Source organism: Phycodurus eques, chromosome 2, assembly GCF_024500275.1.
Source record: "Phycodurus eques isolate BA_2022a chromosome 2, UOR_Pequ_1.1, whole genome shotgun sequence".
Lineage (NCBI taxonomy): Eukaryota > Metazoa > Chordata > Actinopteri > Syngnathiformes > Syngnathidae > Phycodurus > Phycodurus eques.
The window spans coordinates 35,117,360-35,140,661 of NC_084526.1; the positions used below are offsets into that span (position 1 = coordinate 35,117,360).

Genomic DNA, 23,302 nt, shown 5'->3' on the forward strand with positions numbered 1-23,302 from the left:
GTTTAAGTAAAAGCAAATCTTTAAAAGCACCTTTCAGCAAAACTGCTGGAGAATTTCACTTCCAATAGATGTGCACTGTGATAATTTTGAGTTGGGAGATTTTCCTCACAGAATTTACCTTAGCTAGTTCATGTATGAATGGAGGAAAGGATGGATTTAAAAACATTAATTCATTCATTCATCTTCCATTCCGCTTATACTCACTAGGGTTGCGGGCGCACTGGAGCCTATCCCAGCTATCTTCGGGCGAGAGGCGGGGTACACCCCAACTGGTCGCCAGCCAATCGCAGGGCACATAGAAACAAACAAGCATTCGCACTCACATTCACACCTAAGGGCAATTTAGAGTCTTCAATCAACCTACCATGCATGTATTTGGGATGTGGGAGGAAACCGGAGTAAACCCAAGCAGGCACAGGGAGAACATGCAAACTCCACACAGGCGGGGCCGGGATTGGAACCCCGGTCCTCAGAACTGTGAAGCAGATGTGCTAACCAGTCGACCACCGTGACGCCTTAAGAATTAATGTTCCCTGACAGGGAATCGATCCCAGGCTACGGCGCCGAATCCTAACCACTAGACCACCAGGGACTGATTTAAAAACCACTAGACCACCAGGGACTGATTTAAAAACAATGAGACGCTTTTTCTATGTACACATTTATCTATCTAACTACCAAAAAAAAAGAAGAAACAAAAGGTAAATATTTCACTGTGCACCTTACAGATGTGTAACATTCAAACATGGGCCAAAATCAGATAGCTCTACCCAATGACTACTGTCCATACTAAACATACATACATTTTCTGAGCCGCTTTTCCTCACTAGGGTCGCGGGCCTATCCCAGCTGTCATCGGGCAGGAGGCAGGGTACACCCTGAACTGGTTGCCAGCCCATCGCAGGGCACATACAAACAAACAACCATTCGCACTCACAGTCACACCTACGGGTAATTTAGAGTCTCCAATTTATGCATGTTTTTGGGATGTGGGAGGAAACCGGAGTGCCCGGAGAAAACCCACGCAGGCACGGGGAGAACATGCAAACTCCACACAGTCGGGGCCGGGGATTGAACCAGGGTCCTCAGAACTGTGAGGCTGACGCTCTAACCAGTCGGCCCCATACTTAACATTTCCTTCTAATTTATACACGGTGTGCATTACATATGACTGGATAAACAGCAATTGTCCACTAAATTGTCCCAAGATGATAGTGTCTATACTAAAAAGAAAATTGTAGCTCTTTTTTTAACATTTGTTTTTAAAGATAAAATATACCAAACCCTGACAGCTAACTAGAATTTGTAGCTGCATTAATTAAGGTAGTATACCTTTGGAATCTAATTCTCTGTCATCAGTGTTGTTTATCACACATGGCCATCAGCACAAACAACTACGTTGCAGGTTATTTTGGGATGATGTGACATGCTCCGCTGACCTGTCGTGATGCAGAGAGGTGATGACTATGTCTTGTTGCACCTTTCCTCTTTGGCGCATGCAGAGAGAGTGCATATGGTGAGCAGCAAAGCATGGTGGGATCAGGACATGGAACACGTTATGCCAGATAGCATGTGTGCATGGTGGGGGTGTTTTGGATCAATGCCAAAAATCGTGTTGTTAGCTGCTTTGATCAAAACCAAAAATCTGTCAAGCTTTCAGCTGCCATTATATAATGTGAAAATAACCCTGTTATTTATTATTAAGAGAGGGTTGTTCCATCATTTCCACCTATAAGAGCAGACAAAAAAAACGTAAAGACAGGAAAAATCTATTTTTTTTCAACTCCCATATTGCACACAAAGTGAAACTACTAAACAGTGTTATTAAACATGGACCCACACACACATGCATGTACGCACACACACAAACTAACATGAGACTTTCCTTTATTCATTCACAAAATACAATAAAAATAAGAATTTAAGGGCAGGGATTTTTTGGGGTTCTTGACCAATGAAAAAAAATAACTGGAAGACAAAATTCCAGAATGGACCAAAATCCAGATGGACCAAACTTCATCTGCTCCTGGCAAAGAGTTACATTTGGCAGTTGAAGAATAAGGCAAAAGTTAACCTTTTTGGATTTATTTTGAATCATCTGACAAAAAGCTTTAATTTTTTTTAACAACACTCTCTAATCATGCAGTTTTAGTACAATTGTCAAGGGTGTTCAAACTTGAGAACACTGCCTAATGAAAATTTTGACTGAAATGACTGGGTTTTCTTTGGAATAATAATTATTAAAATGCATGATTTTATCAATTTAGAATAAATAATTGTTTTTGTCATCAACACCTTTTAGAGCTCAAAGTGCTCCCTCATTCATCTACGATGCACGCAAACCGTATTGCAAACTTCCACATTGTGAAGCTGGCTTTTGCTTATTTTCTCTGTCTGGAAGAACACCTTGAGTCTTAGCTATTTTATGGAAACAAAAAGATAACACAGCAATCACTTTTATTCTGTCCAAGAAACCAGGATAGTGTTTTTATGCTATACCTTTGTGGCCCAGTACTGGAGGTTTTGTCATTGGACCCTCCTTTTTTTTTCTTTTTCTTTAAATTGTTCCAGAATATCATTTGGGGTCACAGCACATCACCCACAGCACGCACAGACAACAAGGGGTTCCAGCCAAGGTAAATGATTACACAGCTGCCAGAGCAAAAAGGAAAAGTCCACTTGACATCCATTCAGTTTTAAATGATGCTCCCTGATGCTTGGGGCATTATCAGGATATAGACTGGCAGTGACAGCAACGGCAGAGTAGAGCAAGTGAGAGGGACGCTTCCTCACTCCAACATCAGATGGGGCAAGGGCCATTCGCCGTGTCTGACCACTATGGTTATCACCATACAGGAGTTTTGCATTCATGTTTTCATCCGTTTTTGGTTAACAGTTTGCATTCTTGTGTGGCAAGAGGTACTGCTCTGTTGTTTATCACTAGGAGTGGCTGACAAGAAAGACACAGTGGTATCGTGAACATAAATGAAACCTCTCATAAAGACAGTACAAAGAGAAAGTGGGTGGACATCAAATACAAATACAAATACAGAGGAATGAGAGGGGGTCAAGTGGGTATCACTGCTTTACAAGGGGTTAAATTTAGGAGTACAGGATTTCAAAGAGGCCTGAGAACAAAGAGGTGACACACACTGTCTCCAGCTCCTCGACTGCAGCTAGAGAGCAGGAGATGTGTGCCGAGGGCAGGGGGAAGAGAGCCTGCTCGCTCCCTCAGGCCTTGAGTGCATGCCACTGGGCCACGGCAGTGCGTGGATGACCCATCATGTCTTTCCAATGTTTTACCTCCGCAGGACCACTCTTCCATGAGAGATAAATCTGTGAGGAGAAGAGACAATGTTAGCTCATGTACAGTGTCACCAAAAGAGTAATGGCTTTTTGAGAAGATCCTGGCAAACGACTAAATACAGACAATATAAGAGTCACACTGAGTCTTCAGCTGAGTTCCGCCTTTAACGCCAAGACTGATATTTAAATCAGACATCAACAAATCCAAAGCAGACGATAGAACATTAAAATGATCATTTCTGAGCAATACCTTTTGGAAAAAGAATTATTGTGGTGATGGTGTATTGGAAAGCACATTAAATCTGACAATGGGTCTGGGTATACCGGTTCGATGTGGGAGACCCAAACGTTTTGTGAGGGTCTGCTGAGAACATCTAGCAGAGTCCCCTGTCAGAAAGAGTTTCAACTCCCACCTCCGACAGAACCTCGATCATGTTCTGGGGAGTCATTGAGTCCAAGTGGGCCATTATTCCTGCCACCACTGTTGAAGTGGCCGACTGAAGCTGTGGCAGTAAGGTGGTCCGTTGGCTGTTGTGGCAGCAATCCCCAAACCCGTTGGTGGGAATGGACGGTGAGGGATTCCGTCAAGCAGAAGGAGTCCGATTGGGCCTTTTTGGCCTAGTGGGACTCCTGAGGCAGCTGATGCGTATCGGCAGGCCAAGTAGAAATCCCGCTTTAGTGGTCGCAGATGCAAAATCTCGGGTGTGGGAGGAGTTGTTTGGGGTGGATGAATGACTTCCAGACAGCTTTGAGAAAATTCTGGCCCACCATCTGGTATCTCAGAAGGGGGAAGCAGTGCACCAGCAACACTGTGTATAATGGGGATGGTGTGCTGCTGATCTCGACTTGGGACTGATTTGTTTTGTTTTTATGAAGCAGTGAGAATGAGGCCGAGAGACCTGAAAGGGAGTAGCTTACTGATAACAAGAAAAAAAAGACAAAAGGAGGCTGCTCAAAATCTTAGAAAAGTACAATTCAACATTCACACAGAATAATAATATTGATTGAATTAAGTTATTATATTGGGATAATTATCATCCATCCATTTTCTGAGCCGCTTCTCCTCACTAGGGTCACGGGCGCGCTGGAGCCAATCCCAGCTGTCATCGGGCAGGAGGCGGGGTACACCCTGAACTGGTTGCCAGCCAATCGCAGGGCAATAATTATCAGTGTGCATTCAAAGTTAAATATAGTACAATTAGTACATAAAATACATTTTCAACATGAGAGATTTGATCCTTAAAAGGGATGTTATATGCTGCAAATTGCATTTCATTATGATATTTTGAGATGATTTTATGATTTTTCTTTTTTTGTGTTGTGTTATCTCTTTTAACCGAAAGGCTGCACATTTCTCTGGCGGCGCAAACTTCAGCGCGATTAGAAGGATGCAAGCCTTTTGTTTATTTGTCAGCGCACGACTAATTTGGAACCTTTTTTGTTTAACTTTTGTCAAAGAACACGTGCTTTGCATTGCGCCCTTCTTACGAATTTAACTTCACGAATAAAGTTATTTTCCACTTCCTTGACATTTCCCGAGTCCCAAGTCTAATCCCACCTAATGGGCCACCAGCAAATCAGCAAGGGTTAATCAAGAACTATCCGCCGATTCAATTGAACCTAAACTGCCCATCCCCAACAGTGCCAACATCCACTTAGCGTGGACGCTGTTGACGGTATCTTTTCAGTATTTGAGTCGATACCCATTATGCCAAATTCCGTCCGGTATTAACCGCTTTTTGGTTGTCAAGAATGTTTTTTTTAAAAAAAAATTATTTTGCTAAAGTGAGCATGGTGGGACTATGTGTCACTTTATCAAAAGGAGGGATGATGTCTAGAGTGGTTTGTTATTGGTTTTTGGACTGGTTTGGATTTGTTTTTGTTTTGTTGGTTTTGTTTTATTTTTTTTGTCTTGTTTTGTACTCTGGAATACAAAGCCAGTGGATTGTTTTATTTTTGTGCTTGGCAGCACAAGTCGCATCACACGTTGCATTATTGTTGTATTTGACACAATTGATTGCCACAAAATCTGAATTTATAGATTCATTTGGAGCCAATTCAACAGGCTGCAAACACAGCACCAATATTGGCATCATCATAGTGATACATATGATGATTGTTCTACAAACATTTAATGTCTATAATTCTAATGTCTACATTTACTTATTTGGGTTGACATCTAAAGCAATAAAGACATTTGTCATTAGGTCAACATGGTATGATGTGGTGGTTTCCCACATGCAGTATATCCATCCATCCATCCATTTTCCGTACTGCTTATTCTCACAAGGGTTGCGGGCATGCTGGAGCCGCCTATCCCAGCTATCTTCGGGCGAGAGGCAGAGTATAACCTGAACTGGTCGCCAGCCAATCGCAGGGCACTTAGAAACAAACAACCATTTGCACATTCACACCTACGGGCAATTTAGAGTCTTCAATTAACCGACCATGCATGTTTTTGGGATGTGGGAGGAAACCGGAGTACCCGGGAAAACCCACGCAGGAACGGCGAGAGCATGCAAACTCCACACAAGCGGGGCCGGGATTTGAACCCCGGTCCTCTGAATGGTGAGGCAGATGTGCTAACAAGTCGTCCACCGTGCCACCCACATGCAGTATATATATTACAAATTACAGAAATTACAGGACTTGTAGACAATATGTTTATGGTTGAAAAAGGCACCCATGGGCCTTACTGAAATTCTTAAATGATACTGGCATACAGTCAGCAAAGATACATTTTAACTGTGTTTTGAAAAATTGTAATTTCGAAATTTCAAACCCCAAAACTTCAGAGAAAAAAAATCTAATAATGATACAAATGTTACGTTTGGGCATGAGTTATTGCAGGTCTTGGATCAGTAATTATGCATAACTGACGGTTCATTGGAATCCCTTAGACAAAAAATGCTGAGGCGGATTTTATCCAGGCGGCACGGTGGACGACTGGTTTGAGTGTCTGCCTCACAGTTCTGAGGACTGGGTTTCAATCCCAGGCCCCGCCTGTGTTGAGTTTGCATGTTCTCCCCGTGCCTGCGTGGGTTTTCCCCGGGCTCTCCGATTTCCTCCCACATCCCAAAAAACATGTGTGGTAGTTAATTGAAGACTCTAAATTGCCCTTAGGTGTGAATGTGTGCGTGAATGGTTGTTTGTTTATATGTGCCTTGCGATTGGCTGGCAACTAGTTCAGGGTGTACCGCACCTCCTGCCCGATGATAGCTGGGATAGGTTCCAGCACTCCCGTTACCCTTGTGAGGATAAGTGGCTCAGAAAATGGATGGATGGATGTGCTTTATCAACTATGAGGCTGCGTGATATGGACCAGCAGGGGTCAGTAGAGACTAGCTGGGTGATTAATTGTCACTTCCCTGTCTTGGAGTCAAAAACACACACAGGAAGAGGAACAGGCAGTAAGGAGCGAAGAGGAGGGAAGGAGATACCTTCCCAATGACATCATTGCGACTAAGCCTGTCCTTGTCCATGACAGTGATAATGATGGTGGTCTCCCTCAGCACGTGGGCAGGCACGTCGAAGGGAAAGGACTCGTTGAAAACAGGGTTTAGACAACGCTTCATTACCACCGTCTTCTTCTTCTCCACACGCTTGTCCTTGTTCATCAACCACACCTTCACATACGGGTCTGGGAAGAAGAATATTAATTGTTAACCTTGTATTGAATTGGATCATTGACGATGCATGAGGGAACCAATTAAAGGAGCGTGTTTACCAGATGTGCCTCCAATGTCCATGGCTTTGAGGTTGCGGGCTTTGACAATGCTCACAGTTATAATGTTGGCGGTGGGGTTGTAGCACAGAGACACCAACAGATCCCCTCGGCTTCCCTGGAGAAATCATACACAACAGTGACCTGTTTATTTTTAATGCTTTTTCAATTGTTCTCCCTTCTTCTTACTGTGTTTTCCTTCAGCAGTCTGTGTTCAATCCACCAACCTGTCAGCCGCTCAGTATTCCCTTCTATCCTCTCCCACTGGTACATCACCATATCTCCCCCGGGACTGTCACAGCAGCCAGCAATGACATCACCCATTACATTCTGTCCCATCTCCCCTCCTCCCACTCTATCCCTTCTGCCACCTCCTTTCTCCCCTTTACTCACGCTGCCATCACTACATGGTTTCAACTCCTTCCAAAAAGTCTGCATGTTGGCCAAATCCAATTTGTTGAGGGGGATGGACACTTCTCCGATGGGGTCATTCCTACTGAAGCGGTCATAATCGAGAACCTGCAGGTATAGAGTTCTCTGGACCACTTTCTCAAAGGGGAATCCTGAAATAGAAATGGACACAGCTGCTGTTAATAATGTTCATTGAGTAAAGGTGATGAGATTTTTTTCAATGCTTTATGTGTGTGCTTCCCCCTCCAAAGAGACTTTCAAATGAAGACAGCAAAGTTTTAAAAAAAAAGAAAAAAAAAAGAAGAAAGAAACGGACACACAAGTAGAATCCACAATCTAATGTTCAAATAACCAGCAACGAGTAGAAACTTTCAATGTAATAAGATTTCCTCTTCGGGAAATCATCCCGAATCATCAAGAATATGTTACATAATGTGTGTTTGTTCAAATGAGAAACCCAACAATTTTCTATAGCGCTTGTCCTCATTAGGGTCAAGGGTGAGCTCATCCCAGCTGACTTCGGGCAAGAGGAAGTGAGGTGTACACCCAGGACTGGTCACGACTCAATTGCAGAACACATGAAGACAAACAACCATTCACACTCACATCTATTCAAATGTTTGCGTCTTTAAGGAATCTACCACGCTGACATGTATTTGGGATGTCAGTGGAACCTGGACTACCTGCAGAAAACCTACATAAGCACAGAGCGAAGATGCAAACTCCCCACATTAAGGAGAGAGCCGTGATTTGAAAGAGCAACCTCAGAACTTATAGGCAGGTGTGGTAATCAATCGGCAACGTTCTATGCTGTGAGCGATCATACATGCAAAATTTTTTTCTTTCTCTCACTTGTATTAAATAAAGAAATCCATGCAATGGTCATTATCAATTAAAAAAAAAAAAAAAGTTTTTGTCAGTCAAACCTTCAAACAGAAAGGTCTCATTCCAGTGTGGGTTCAGATTCTTCCGCTTTACTTTGGTCTCCAGTTTGTGCTTCTTGTCAGGCAGCAGATAGAGTTTGACAAAGGGGTCAGAAGTGCCGGAAAAGTCCTTGGCAGGCAATTCCTGGCCCTTGAGGATTTTGACAGTGAGAGTGGAGTCCTGAAAGCTGTATCCCACGCTGAACTGAATGCGACCCAACTTCTCACACACTGGACCCTCATGTTCGTCTTCTTCTGAGCCTGGAGACAACTGGAAGATGACAAAGACAGTCTACTCTTAGCGCATGAAGAGAATTACATGATGTCTGCCAGCACTTTTCTGAATGATTTTGATAAATTACACCTGTTAAAAAACAGTTGAAAATCGACTGGTTGGAATTTTTGCTTGTGAATGACTGAGCAATTCAGGGAAGCTCCTTTTATAACCAATCATGGCACCCACCAATTCCCAATTAGCCTGTTCACCTGTGGGATGTTCCTAACAGGTGTTTGATGAGCATTCCTCAACTTTCTCAGTCTTTTTTGCCACCTGTCCCAGCTTTTTTGGAACGTGTTGCAGCCATGAAATTCTAAGTTATTGAATATTTTCTAAAAACAATAAAGTTTATCAGTTTGAACATTAAATATCTGGTCTTTGTATTGTACTCAATTAAATATAGGTTGAACGTGATCCGCAAATCATTGTATTCTATTTTTATTTATGTTTAACACAACGTCCCAACTTCATTGGAATTGGGGTTGTACATACAGGTTTTAGAGAAACATATGCTGCCATCCAAGCAATGTCTTTTTCATGGACGCCCCTGCTTATTTCAGCAAGACAATGCCAAACCACATTCTGCACGTGTTACAACAGCGCGGCTTCGTAGTAAAGTTCTAAGTTAATGATTATTTGTTAAACAACAAGGTTTATCAGTTTGAACATTAAATATCTTGTCTTTGTAGTGTATTCAATTAAATATAGGTTGAATATGATTTGCAAATAATTGTATTGTGTTTTTATTTATGTTAAACACAACGCCCCAACTTCATTGGAATTATATAGTCAGGCACCAATTGCGCAAGTTCTCCCACTTAAAAAGATTAGAGAGGTCTGTAATTTTCATCATAGGTATACCTCACCTATGAGAGACAAAATGAGGGGAAAAAAAAAAAGAATCCAGAAAATCACATTGTCTGATTTTGAAATAATTTATTAGCAAATTATGGTGGAAAATAAGTATTTGGTCACCTTAAAAAAAAGCAAGATTTCTGACTCTCACACACCTGTACCTTCTTCTTTAAGAGGCTCCTGTGTCCTCCACTCCTTTCCTGTATTAATGGCACCTGTTTGAACTCATTATCAATATAAAAGACACCAGTCCGCAACCTCAAACAGTCACACTCCAACCTCCAGTATGGCCAGGAAAAAAGAGCTGTCAAAGGACACCAGAAACAAAATTGTTGGCCTGCACCAGGCTGGGAAGACTGAATCTGCAACAGGTAAGCAGCTCGGTGTGAAGAAATCAACTGTAGGAGCAATTATTAGAAAATGGAAGACATACAAGACCACTGACAATCTCCCTTGATCTGGAGGTCTACGCAAGATGTCACCCCGTGGGGTCAAAATGATCACAAGAACGGTGAGCAAAAATCCCAGAACCACACAGGGGGACCTAGTGAATGACCTGCAGAGAGTTGGGACCAAAGTAACAAAGGCTACCATAAGTAACACATTACGCCGCCAGGGACTCAAATCCTGCAGTGCCAGATGTGTCCCCCTGCTTAACGCAGTACATGTCCAGCCACTTCTGAAGTTTGCTAGAGAGCATTCGGATGATCCAGAAGAGGACTGGGAGAATGTCATAAGGTCAGATGAAACCAAAAGAAGAGGAGAAAGAATGATGAGTTGCATCCAAAGAACAACATACATGTGAAGCATAGGGGTGGAAACATCATGCTTTGGGGCTGTTTTTCTGCAAAGGGACCAGGACAACTGATCCGTGTAAAGGAAAAATGAATGGGGCCATGTGTCGTGAAATTTTGAGTGAAAACCTCCTTCCATCAGCAAGGGCATTGAAGATGAAACGTGGCTGGGTCTTTCAGCATGACAATGATCCCAAACACACCACCCGGGCAACGAAGGAGTGGCTTCGTGAGAAGCATTTCAAGGTCCTGGAGTGGCTTAGCCAGTCTCCAGAACTCAACCCCATAGAAAATCTTTGGGGGGAGTTGAAAGTCTGTGTTGCCCAGCGACAGCCCCAAAACATCACTGCTCTAGAGATCTGTAAGAAGGAATGGGTCAAAATACCAGCAACAGTGTGTGAAAACTTCAAGAAAAGGTTTGAACTCTGTCATTGCCAACAAAGAGTATATAGCAAAGTGTTGAGATGAACGTTGAGATGAACGGACTATTTTCACGCATCATGAGCCTCACTACACCTGCATAAGCGTCTGTGTGAGTGATTACTAGGTGTGTAATTAATAGGGAGTGTTATATGTCTAAAGACTGCTGATTATTATTTTCCAAACAGTCATTAATAAAAATACCATATATATATATATATATATATATATATATATATATATATATTCTCTGATTTAATTTCAGAATAAAATTAGAACTTGAACTGCATAAATTTCAAATTTCAAAAAGCTGGAAAAATTGGGGTGTTCTAAAACCTTTGACCGGTAGTATACAGTACTGTAGACAGTAGCAGTGGTGTGCAGTGGGGACCTTCAGGCCCTTCTTTGCTGACCTAAACATGATCAAAACCTGCATTTACTCCTGACATAAAATTGTATCAATTTATTTTCAACAGCCCCTGGTCTTCATTTAATAGCGTGTGTCTTGGTTGCACAGCGTCCAGTTGTTTTTGTCCAATCGGATTTCAGCTTCTATGTGTTGCCATATGAATGTGATCTTCCCAGGGCCTTCAGACTCAGGATTTCTGGTTCCGATTACAAATAGACCCAATTAAAATGGCACTTATTTTTTTATTTTTATTTTTTTAACCAATCTTTTTGCACAATTGTCAAAAAAACCAAAACGATTTTGTACCGGCATTACCAGATAATTAGCAACTCTTTATTGCTAAGTGACTGTTTTTCTCAATGTCTTTATGTCTCAAAAGTGTTCTCTGTCAATTGACTGTCTGTTGTCGTACTAGAGCAGCTCCAACTACCGGAAACAAATTCCTTGTGTGTTTTTTGGACATACTTGGAAAATAAAGATAATTCTGATTCTGATGATAGATATCGAGTGTCAATCAGCATAGGTACTACAGAGCCAGCACTTTAAAATGTCTACATTGATCCAAAATGCAAACGAGCTAAATGTGGCCAGTATCCACTGCACTGAAGGGCAAGAGTACATGACTGCTGGTATGACAGACCGATTATCTGTTGGTAGATGGACCCTCTGACTGACAGAGGTGCAGCCTGGAGGGAGGTGCAGAAATCCAGTCAAAATGTGCAATCTCTTCGGAAAAAAGCTGGGAGCATCACTGGAGGAACAGTCCCACATATTCAATCTCCAATTCCATAATTTTCACATACATTTCAGCCAGTGCTGTTCGACCTTATTCTCCTTTGCCGAATGTGATCACTTTTCATTATTCAGTCTGACACTCTAAAATTACCCTCAAATCCGCAGACACGTATGCACGCATAGGCACACACATATTTTAGCATTGGCTCTGCTCTTTTGCTCAGCATCAGACTTTCGTTCCCTTCTTTTCCCTGTGAAAGTCCATCAAATCACAGAAAATTATTATTATTATATATATACCTGCGATTGCATTGTGTTACTGAAGCAAAATGTTTCTAACTAAGAAAGCCAACAAAAAAAACCTACAGCCAAAACAAAAATCTAAGAAATGTATTTCATTAAAGCCTAATTTGATTCGATAAAGACATGTTTGTAAACAGGGGTGGATCGGAATGCGTTATTTTTACTCAGTTACATTGATGTAACTGAGTAAAAGTAACAGTTACATCAGAATCAGAATCTTCTTTATTTGTCAAGTACGTCAAAAACACACCAGGAATTTTTCTCCGGTAGTTGGAGACGCTCGAGTACAGGGTTGTTTTTTTTGTCTCGGGCTGCATTGTAGTTATAATTTCCCTCAATCGTCACTGTACCAGATCATTGCACGATTAGTCACTTGAAATTGGTCTAAATTGCTTGAGGACTGCATCATTTGCACAATTGCCATTATATCAGCATGACCACACTAGTGGTACACTTTCATTGCTTAATGACTCTCCATAGTTGTGTTGTTTTGTCCTAAATGTATATTTTGTCATAGTGGCTATTTGCCGTCATACTAGAGTGGCTCCAACTACCAGAGACAAATTCCTTGTGTGTCTTGGAACATCCATCCACCCATTTTCTGTACCGCTTTATCCTCACAAGGGTCGCGGGCGTGCTGGAGCCTATCCCAGCTATCTTCGGGCGAGAGGCGAAGTACACCCTGAAGGGCACATATAAACAAACAACCATTCTCACTCACATTCACACCTACGGGCAATTTAGATTATTCAATCAACATGTGCATGTTTTTGGGTTGTGAGAGGAAACCGGAGTACCCGGAGAAAACCCACGCAGGCACGGGGAGAACATGCCAACTCCACACAGGCGAGGCCGGATTTGAACCCCGGTCCTCAGAACTGTGAGGCAGATGTGCTAACCTTGGGTCACCCTGCCGCTTGTCTTGGAACATAATAATAAAGCCAATAAAGCTGAGTCTGAATGACACTATAAATCTAACACTTACTTTGAACTTTTACCCAGTATTGTATTGTTTTAAAATCTGTTCAAAAAACATTAAATAGCAATTTATCAGTCTTTGTTTGCTGTTTTTAAAATTTTGTGCTCCCTTGCTACATTCGCTCATATCAATTCATAAAACCTAGTGACAGTAACATAATACATGTACTGACGTTATGTATTTAGATTACAATTTTTATGAAACTGTCACCAGACAGAAAAAAACAAATAGATTATAGGTACAGTTATTAAAAATTAGGATTATTTTGCAGGATTACATTTTTAATGCGGGAAGACAGAGAGGCTGGTTGTTGATTTGAGCCCTCACCCGTTTTCAAACTAGTGGGAGTCGTGAGAAGGAACTTCTTCAGCAGTTTAGCAGAGGCGCAACAAGTGGGATAAATTGTCACAATGGACCTCATTGGACCACAGTAAACATTCTTGTTGGCTAACCAAAATGACACAGGCCATAGGATATACTTGTTGGCTTCCCAAACGCGGCGTTGTAAAAGCAAAACAAAGAAAATGCACGGTGATGTTTTGATCGTATATTTACTGGAGGATTTATTCATTTTGGATAACATTTACAAAGAAATAGGCTCCAGCACACCCGCGATTCGCCTGACTTCAGTGCAAGCAGCGTGGGCTCAGTTTACACTCAGTGACGGTGTGAATGTGTATCTGAATGGTTGTCTTTCTCTGTATGTGCCCTGCGACTGACTGGCGACCAGTTCAGGATGTAGTCTGCATTTCGGCCAAAGTAAGCTGGGATAGGCTCCAGCGACCCTGAATAGGATAAGCGGTGTAGAGAATGGATGGATTTACAAAGAAAACTGCGTTGTCAAAGTCATCCTGACTGCTGGTGAGGCTAATGGAGAAGCTAGCATTGCCCTACGGCCGCAGCTTGTAAGTACATATTTCACTATCACGTCACATATCATCCACTGCTTTACTTATTTAAACACCGTACTGTATTACCAATACCAGATACGAAATAAAAGTATTTTCCGCGGTCATGATGTCAGCATGTGTGCAGAGCGTGTGCATGCGCTCGTGTGTGAAGCTTGACCTTTTTTTCCATTTCACTCGTCATAACAAACACCTAGTCATGTGAAAAACCTTTAAAACTTTGTTATTAAGCTAGTAAATATAATTTAATATAATGTAACCCAAAAGTAATTCGAAGTAATCATGTTACATTACTTTAATTTTATGGTACTTTGATTAAGTTACTGATTACATTTTTTAACAGGTAACTAGTAACTGTATTAGAATAAATTGTTTAAGTAATCTTCCCAACCCTGCCCATATAATTAATGCATACACCGCAGCCAACAGCTACCATATTCCCAAAGCACCTACACTACTGTGTGTTCTTCTATAACTAATGACTAAATTCGGCTGCATAAGGGTCATGATGGGGAATTTAGAAGAAAAAAACACACACCTTCAAATTGGATGTTGTTTGAGTGTGTTGAGAGTTTTCAGACTTCATTTATCCACCGATGCAATGTACAAATTTACTCATCATTCATAAAGATGTCTGAGAAACAAGATGATTGTAAATATGTAATACTCATTGGATACAAATTGCATTACTTAAATAATCAATACATATTTTCAAAGAAATCTAATGCAACCAACAAGAAACCAAAGGTCAGATGCAATTTCACGAGACTAGAATTGACCAGCCCTGAAATATTTATACTGTTTTTAATCTGGCCACTTGGGGGCAGTAGATAAAAGGTTGTAATCACAACGCTGACATGATTAAAATTTTATTAGACTGCGCAAAACATTTCACGAATTTATAGGTGATGAATGTTGATCTGAAAACAAAGTGAATTGTGAGAAATTGCTCTCGAGCCATTTTTGAGGCATTTTCATTCCATTTGCATCATCTTAGAGGGTAAACCTTCCACTCTTTTTTTTGTGTCAATTAAAGGTCCCTAGATGGATTGGCATAAAAATTGACCAACCAAACAAGTGTAACTAACCAAAGTATTGCATTGCCAGATATATTTAAAAAAATCAGACAAGATATAAGAGATTTTCTCATGCAAGTGCATGCATCAGAAATCATATCAAACAAATGAATGGAAATTTGACCTTTTCTCGTAAATAAATGTGTATTTGTCAGAATTCAGTAGGTAATTGTATCAAAAGATAATCACTTGATTAACATAACTGAACCGGACTATTTTCACGCATCATGAGCCTCACTACACCTGCATAAGCGTCTGTGTGAGTGATTACTAGGTGTGTAATTAATAGGGAGTGTTATATGTCTAAAGACTGCTTATTATTATTTTCCAAACAGTCATTAATAAAAATACCATATATATATATATATATATATATATATATATATATATATATATATATATATTCTCTGATTTAATTTCAGAATAAAATTAGAACTTGAACTGCATAAATTTCAAATTTCAAAAAGCTGGAAAAATTGGGGTGTTCTAAAACCTTTGACCGGTAGTATACAGTACTGTAGACAGTAGCAGTGGTGTGCAGTGGGGACCTTCAGGCCCTTCTTTGCTGACCTAAACATTATCAAAACCTGCATTTACTCCTGACATAAAATTGTATCAATTTATTTTCAACAGCCCCTGGTCTTCATTTAATAGCGTGTGTCTTAGTTGCACAGCTTCCAGTTGTTTTTGTCCAATCTGATTTCAGCTTCTATGTGTTGCCATATGAATGTGATCTTCCCAGGGCCTTCAGACTCAGGATTTCTGGTTCCGATTACAAATAGACCCAATTAAAATGGCACTTTTTTTTTTTTTTTTTTTTTTTTTAACCAATCTGAACCGATCAGATTTCAGATTCAATAAACAGCGCCAGAGAGCAGGCCCGTGTTGATGTTAACATTTGTCCATCCTTGATTGGTTTAGAGCGACTCGTGTGGATTTTCCCTACATAACATTAAGTGAAGCCGGCGGCTGAGCAAGATGACAAACATGACGGCTATTATGGTTAAAAATTCATTTTCAAGGTGGACTTTTCAAGACAAACTAAACATTGTGACAGTAAGAGTCAGACTGCTTGTAGCTGGCTGGCATGTTACAACCCGATTTATTTGCCAATTCAATAACGTAGCTTGCTCGGACCCACAGGTACACAGCTAGCAAAAGAGGCTGGAGTTTGTCTATAAATAATCTGCATCTCTGGTCAGTATGATGTGTTTTATTGAAGGTTTTTGTCATGTTATTAGACAAATAATGATTGTGAACTGCTATACTATAGTGTTGAGATTTGGCGTCAGAACCACAGTCGCACTTTTGCCCGCTAAAACAGCACATTTGACTTGAGTGAGTCTGGTTCATTAAAAATGGATTGGTAAAATGGATTGACCGTGTCACGCTGAAAGTGTCCAGATTGGTGTTTGCCTAATTAACTGCCTTTGAAAAGAATTCCGACAGCAGTGTCTAAGCAAGTCTATACTGTATGCCTCTTCAAAGTCCATTAACCCCTGATAATTGGACACCTCGAAAGGCATTGACCCGCTTATACCATGGTCACTTGCCAACGAAAAAATTAAACTACCAATTCTTAATTTCATCCATTTTTTTCATCAAAATCGAAAGTTTTACTTTCAATTTCTTTTCCCTTGCGATGCCTACGGGTTTGACTCTGAAGAGTTATTCCAATCCCATAACTTTGGGGAATGTAAACGCTATTCAGTACTCCAGCAAATAGATTATCCAATTTGACAATGTTAAATAACAACCACAGGTATAACGATAACATTTGTTTTCATGATAACATATATATTTGCTATATTTATGACGTTTTATGCAAGCTCTCAGGCTGGCAACGCTGTACTCGGTGTCGGTCTTTGTTGACTGGACAGGGTATCATTCAAAACATCAACGGTAAAGTGTTCAGATTGTATTTGGCCGTTTTTGTGCCAGGAAGTGTCTCTGCGTTATAATTGACTATTTTGTTGTTTTCTTTGTGTTGATTTCCTTCTTCTTGTCTGCAAGTTGATTTCAGTCTTATGGAGTTAACTCTTTGTGCCGCTTCTGTCTCTTCATTTGCCCCTGAATTCCTCAGCGGCATCCCAGTGTTATAATTGACCAGTATATACAGTATACTCTACCTCAACCTCCATATATTTGACCCAGTTTTGTAATCACCAAATAAAGTAAATGATTAAATCACTCATTACTGTTTTTAATTAGTTAATTTCTGTCCTCAGAGTACCTTATGTTTACTTATCAGAAAAGCTGACTGTGTCAAGTTGCTATGTTTTGCTCATATAATCTAACGGCTAAGGGTGCTGCGCATTCATTTGGAACAATGTAAGGATATTTTTGACAGGAACTACTTGACCTATACTTGACAGGTGTACATTATGAGCTGATGATGTACACCAATGATGTACGCCAATCATAATCAAGTATTCACCATGACCATGCTATATTGCTGTGTGCACTTACGCAAACATTGTAGTTGTGCTTTCAAGCACCTTAAAAAGGGAACAAAACCCCCCACGGAACGATCTACATGTTTTTTTAGATATTCATAATTTTTTTGTTTTAGAAAATAGAGCTGTTGTAACAGTCTTGGAAACATGAATATTCTTCCATACCATAGTTTCCGTTTTCCATACTTTTCCAGAGCTGGAAATCAAATTTCATACTTTTCCATACTTTCCATCCCAGCATAGAAACCCTGGAACAAAAGTTGGACTTGCGAATGGCAGTATTTAGGGGGTAGTGAGGGCAGGCTCACTTGTATGAGACAGGGCCAGGCCTAAAAATGGGCCAATATCAGAAAGACAAAAAACGCAGTTTGTAAAGTGTCCCACAATTCTTGATCCTTAGGGTATCTTGACAGAAACATGTTCCATACATATTATTAAGATAAATTGGAACTCTTTTAATTTGTGGGGGAAAAAAACATAATAACTCTCCTTTAAACTGAGTTCACTTTTTAGTTATGTTCTGTCTGTAAAGGCTTGAGAATTGTTGTGCAACAAAAGTATTTTGACTGGCTCTGATATTTTCATACTCCTATCAAAACCCTCGCCGCGTTTCTTGTCTCAAGGCTTGCATGTAACTTTCATATTGGATTAGAGGAAATGATCTGGAAGTGCCCTCTATTAATATAAGCATAGCCATCTCATTCACTGACAGCGGTCATCATGGATGACTTCAGTTACAAAGAAATAAGAGATCAGTGTATCAATGAATGAGCATAGCGTGTTACCATGAGCATTTCACTGGTGACCGAGTTGGCTAAATCGGAGATGGATGAGTTGGCATCGTGGCCTGAGCCCTGGCGGCGTCCACTCTCATCTGGGGTGTGACCTCTGGGACTACAGCCTGGTTTGTTACCCGGAGCCCTGGATGCAACAGATATAAAAACAAACATTGGGCACATGCACTTAACATGCAAAATTAATGGAACACAGCCGCTGCTTTCTGGCAAGGGCTCTTCATCTTGGCTAGTGTTCAGCCAATAATTTTAATAATTTAACAAACTAAAGTAACCTATTCCCGTTCAGCTCACCAATACATTTGCGTCTTACCTCCTCTTATAGAGAAAACTACACAAAATGTATTTTGAGTCTATCGCAACCTGGAAAGAAACAATTTACAATTTACTGACAAACCATGATGCTAATTCAAATGGCTAATGTTGCCGTTTTATATTGTAATTATCGTTACCACTCTATTTAGCATCTCTGAGAGTAAATATCTCTGTCGTTGGCTCCTCTTTTTATGATGTGACGCAGCACGTTGTTAGCTCTAGCATCGGAAGCCAGTGCCCATTTTTTAACAGATACGTCTTTGGTTCAGTATGCTAGCGTCGTCTTTTCACCTCGCGAAGCAGGATAATTGGTTTGTGTCGTGCTTTTACAGTGCACTCAACTAGTGGCTGATGTGTTGTAGCCCGCTGGATTTATATTTTTCTTTAAAAAAATTTCAGCAACATATTAATACCAATTATTGTGATAATTATGGTCGCAATAATCATGATATGACTTTCATACAGTTTTATCTCTAATCGCGACCGAACAAATGACAAGAATGCTGCTTTGGCTGCCACAAAGTAATTTGCATTGTTTATCATTTTGATCCGTTCTGTTCGACAGATACACTTTGGACTGGTGTTTACCGCAAAGGGATTTTTTTTTTTTTTAACCCACACTGAGGTTTTTGAGTCGAACACCTGATATGCAAGATTTCATAGGGAAAAAGACCAAAGCATATCTCAGTTCTGTGAACATCAAAATATTTACTTTGAAGGTGTGTTTTGCTTTTTCTTTGACTTTTTGTGAAGGATCAATCTCAACAGGGGGTGTTAAGAGAAGAATATACACCAGAGGATTCCAGTGTCACCATACATTAGTAGTGTTTTAGGTTTTTAAAAAAACATTTTTTTTTTTACATTTTATTATTAACAGTGGTTAACTTTTTTTTTTTTAACCCTTGTTTGAGAAGTAGGTACGTTGCCTGTGAATATTCTCATTCATCCAGGTCATTTCATTCTCATGGCACTGAATCGATCGCAACTGGAAGTTCTAGAAGACAATTCGCCTCTCATCTGAGCAGCCTTCATCAGTTCATGCAACAAGCATCAGTTCATGCAACAAGGCTTAGTTAAGACGAGGCTTAGTTAGGGCAGACTACGGAAAAACTCAATTATTTAATGCTCCAAGTCACTGTTGTTAACGGATAGTTACCTTTGCATTCTGCCTTCGACATTCATCATCAAAGCTGCGACAGTGTTTTATGGGTTTGATGTTTCACAAACCGAACTTCTTTTTACACTTGTATTACAGTTAACAATGTTAAACACTTTTTAAACTTATGCCTGTACAGTTAACAACAATAGCAACAACAACAAACAGTTTGAGGCATCATCCATCTGTCCATCCATCCATTTTCTATCATTTATCCTGGTCAGGTTAGATGCCGCATATCTAGGCCTGTCATGATAATTTTTTTTCCCAAGACGATAGATATCGTGATAGTTTTCCCCAAAACTATCACAATATCTATAATTAATAATATCTGTGTTACTTTTATGCCTCTGAAATAATGAAAAATTGGCCCACCCTTATATTTTTTAATTATTTAATCCATTTTTTTTGCTTTTAAATCAGTATAGCTGTTATTATTATTGTTGTTGTTTATGTATTAATTAATTTAATTACATTTTTGTTTATTTATTAATTTACGGTCTTGTTTCTCTGTTTTAAATTGTTTTTCTTTTTTCTGTGATATGGATCCCCCTGGGTCTCATATAAATAATAAAGACCTGCAAGACTGTGTAGTTGGTCCGCTGATGCTGAGTCCTTCACCTGTCAATCAAATAGACCTTGACGTTCACTGTAGTCAACCACTGGCTGAATAGCGTGTGGCACTGAGGTTTTGCTGAATATAAACAGTTAACTTTCTGTGTTTGTGTTAACTAGGACTAACAGACAACAACTAGGCGCTAACATTTTAAAGGACTCTCGCCAGGATGGAGAGAGCTCTTTACTTTGTAGCTTGCTAGCTCATTAGCTTGTGGGCTAGCGAACATAATAAATAGTTAACTTTCCTGTGTGTGTTAATTGGAGACTAACACACAACAACGTAGCGCAAAGGGCTGACTTTTTAAACGACATCACCGCGGTGGAGTGAGCTGTTTAGCTTATTAACTTGCTACCTCGTCAGCTTGCAGGCTAGCTCGCGGGATAGTTCGTTAGCTCGTGGGCTAGTGAACACAGCAAACGGTTAACTTTCCCTTTAGTTTCTCTGTTGTGTGACTCTACATGCTGCACATGGAGCAAGGCTGTGGAGTATTGGACGGAGTCAACAAGACTCGGCAAGAGTGTACCCTTCCGCTGGTGTTCCATGAGCCCACCAGGGGCTATGAAACAGCCATCTTAACTCCTTAAGGTAGCGGGCACTGAGTGTACCAAGCTGACTGATTTATTTGTAGAGACAGATGCCGGAACAGAGTCCCACCATTGTAAGACATGGGCGGCCATGCCTGTGAGACAGAGTGAGAGGGAAAAAGGGACTTGGACCAAAAAGGCACAGATAGTGAGCCGCAGGACCTGAACATGCACTAAAGATACTTGTCTCACATTGTCTTTGCTAAGATCTACAATAATTTGTGCTGTTCCTCTAGAAATGTATTGTAATAAACACACTGATGGCCAGTCCTCGGCGGATATTCAGTCCAAATGCTTTATGAACAGTTCAGGAGAGACCCAGGAGAGTTTTATCCTAAGCCTGACAACATCACTTTCCTCACCTGACAACATGACTATTCTCACCATGAGCCTGCTCTTGTCGATTATATCAACCAAGGAGGAAATTTAAGGAGAGTGTGTACTTCATGAGGCGGCACGGTGGAAACTGGTTAGGGCGTCAGCCTCATAGTTCTGAGGACCCGGGTTCAATCCCCGGCCCCGCCTGTGTGGAGTTTGCATGTTCTCCCCGTGCCTGCGTGGGTTTTCTCCGGGCACTCCGGTTTCCTCCCACATCCCAAAAACATGCCCGAATTGGAGATTCTAAATTGCCCGTAGGTGTGAATGTGAGTGTGAATGGTTGTTTGTGTATATGTGCCCTGCGATTGGCTGGCAACCAGTTCAGGGTGTACCCCGCCTCCTGTCTGATGATAGCTGGTATAAGCTCCAGCATGCCCGCGACCCGACTGAGGAGAGGCGGCTCAGAAAATGGATGGATGGATGGATGTACTTCATGACCACCTCTGGTCACCACGGTACCAGAGTGAGTGCACCGGTAAGCTTGTCCACAGCTCTTACTACTCAACTCAAGTATTTGGTAAACAGCGATGAGTATTAGGCTTTATTTCTTACTCTGATAGACTAGAGCCCCACCGAGCAAAACCAAATACTTTGTGCAAGTGCATCTCAATAAATATGAATATCGTGGAAGAAGTTCATTATTTTAGTAGTTCAATTCAAAAGATAAAACTCATAATAAAAAATTCAACACACAGGTAAGTACTTTTAAAAAGGAAATTTCTTAATTAAGTTCGATATTAAAAATAATTTGATTAGTTTCTCAGGTAATATTCCAATGTCTTAAGATGGGGAGTTTGGGGGTTTCGTTAGTTGGTTTCATTAATTAAAAATGAATTACAAAATACATCCATCCATCAATTTTCTGAGCCGCTTCTCCTCACTAGGGTCGCGGGCTTGCTGGAGCCTATCCCAGCTGTCATCGGGCAGGAGGCGGGGTACACCCTGAACTGGTTGCCAGCCAATCGCAGGGCACATAGAAACAAACAACCATTCTCACTCACAGTCATGCCTACGGGCAATTTAGAGTCTCCAATTAATGCATGTTTTTGGGATGTGGGAGGAAACCAGAGTGCCCGGAGAAAACCCACGCAGGCACAGGGAGAACATGCAAACTCCACACAGGCGGGGCCGGGGATTGAACACAGGTCCTCAGGACTGTGAGGCTGACGCTCAAACCAGTCGGCCACCGTGCCGCCTTACCAAATACAGTTAGTATTAAATGTATATAATAGTATAATAGTAGTAGTAAATGTATATAATATATTGGTCACACTTTGTGAACTACTGAAATAACGAAGTTTTCCACAGTATTCTAATTTATGGCGATGCAACATCCATCCATCCATTTTCTGAGCCGCTTCTCCTCACTAGGGTCGCGGGGGTGCTGGAGCCTCTCCCAGCTATCATCGGGCAGGAGGCGGGGTACACCCTGAACTGGTTGCCAGCCAATCGCAGGGCACATACAAACACACAAACAACCATTCGCACTCACAGTCACACCTACGGGCAATTTAGAGTCTTCAATTTTGGGACGTGGGAGGAAACCGGAGTGCCCGGAGAAAACCCACACAGGCACGGGGAGAACATGCAAACTCCACACAGGCGGGGCCGGGGATTGAACCCAGGTCCTCAGAACTGTGAGGCTGAGGCTCTAACCAGTCGTCTACCGTGCCGCCGGCGATGTAACAGTACATGTTTAAAAAGGTTTGTTATCACTTTCATACTTTAATCTGTCTGATAAAAATAATGCAATGTTAAGGTTCAAATACCATTTATGACTTCAACAATGATTAATATAGAAGATTAATGTATATTCACCACCACCCCTCCTTTTTTGGGGGGGATTATTATTTTTTCTTTTTATACACAATAGCAATATA

At 40.9% G+C, this 23,302-nt stretch overlaps 1 protein-coding gene across 3 annotated transcripts in view; it reads right to left on the bottom strand.

Moving 5' to 3' along the window:
* Window positions 1-1,366: 1,366 nt before the first annotated feature.
* Window positions 1,367-23,302, bottom strand: part of syt7b (synaptotagmin VIIb) — a 152,064-nt gene continuing 130,128 nt past the window's right edge. For 2 of the 3 annotated variants that reach the window (XM_061703018.1, XM_061703001.1), the window contains 6 exons: window positions 18,362-18,497; window positions 8,368-8,635; window positions 7,424-7,593; window positions 7,034-7,148; window positions 6,747-6,946; window positions 1,367-3,336 (listed from right to left, as the gene is read on the bottom strand). In XM_061703018.1, the coding sequence (XP_061559002.1) occupies window positions 3,232-3,336; window positions 6,747-6,946; window positions 7,034-7,148; window positions 7,424-7,593; window positions 8,368-8,635; window positions 18,362-18,497 (994 nt within the window). In that variant the 3' untranslated portion in view covers window positions 1,367-3,231. Of the gene's footprint in view, window positions 3,337-6,746; window positions 6,947-7,033; window positions 7,149-7,257; window positions 7,594-8,367; window positions 8,636-18,361; window positions 18,498-23,302 lie in introns of those variants that run through there. The other variant, XM_061703010.1, reaches the window with a different exon arrangement.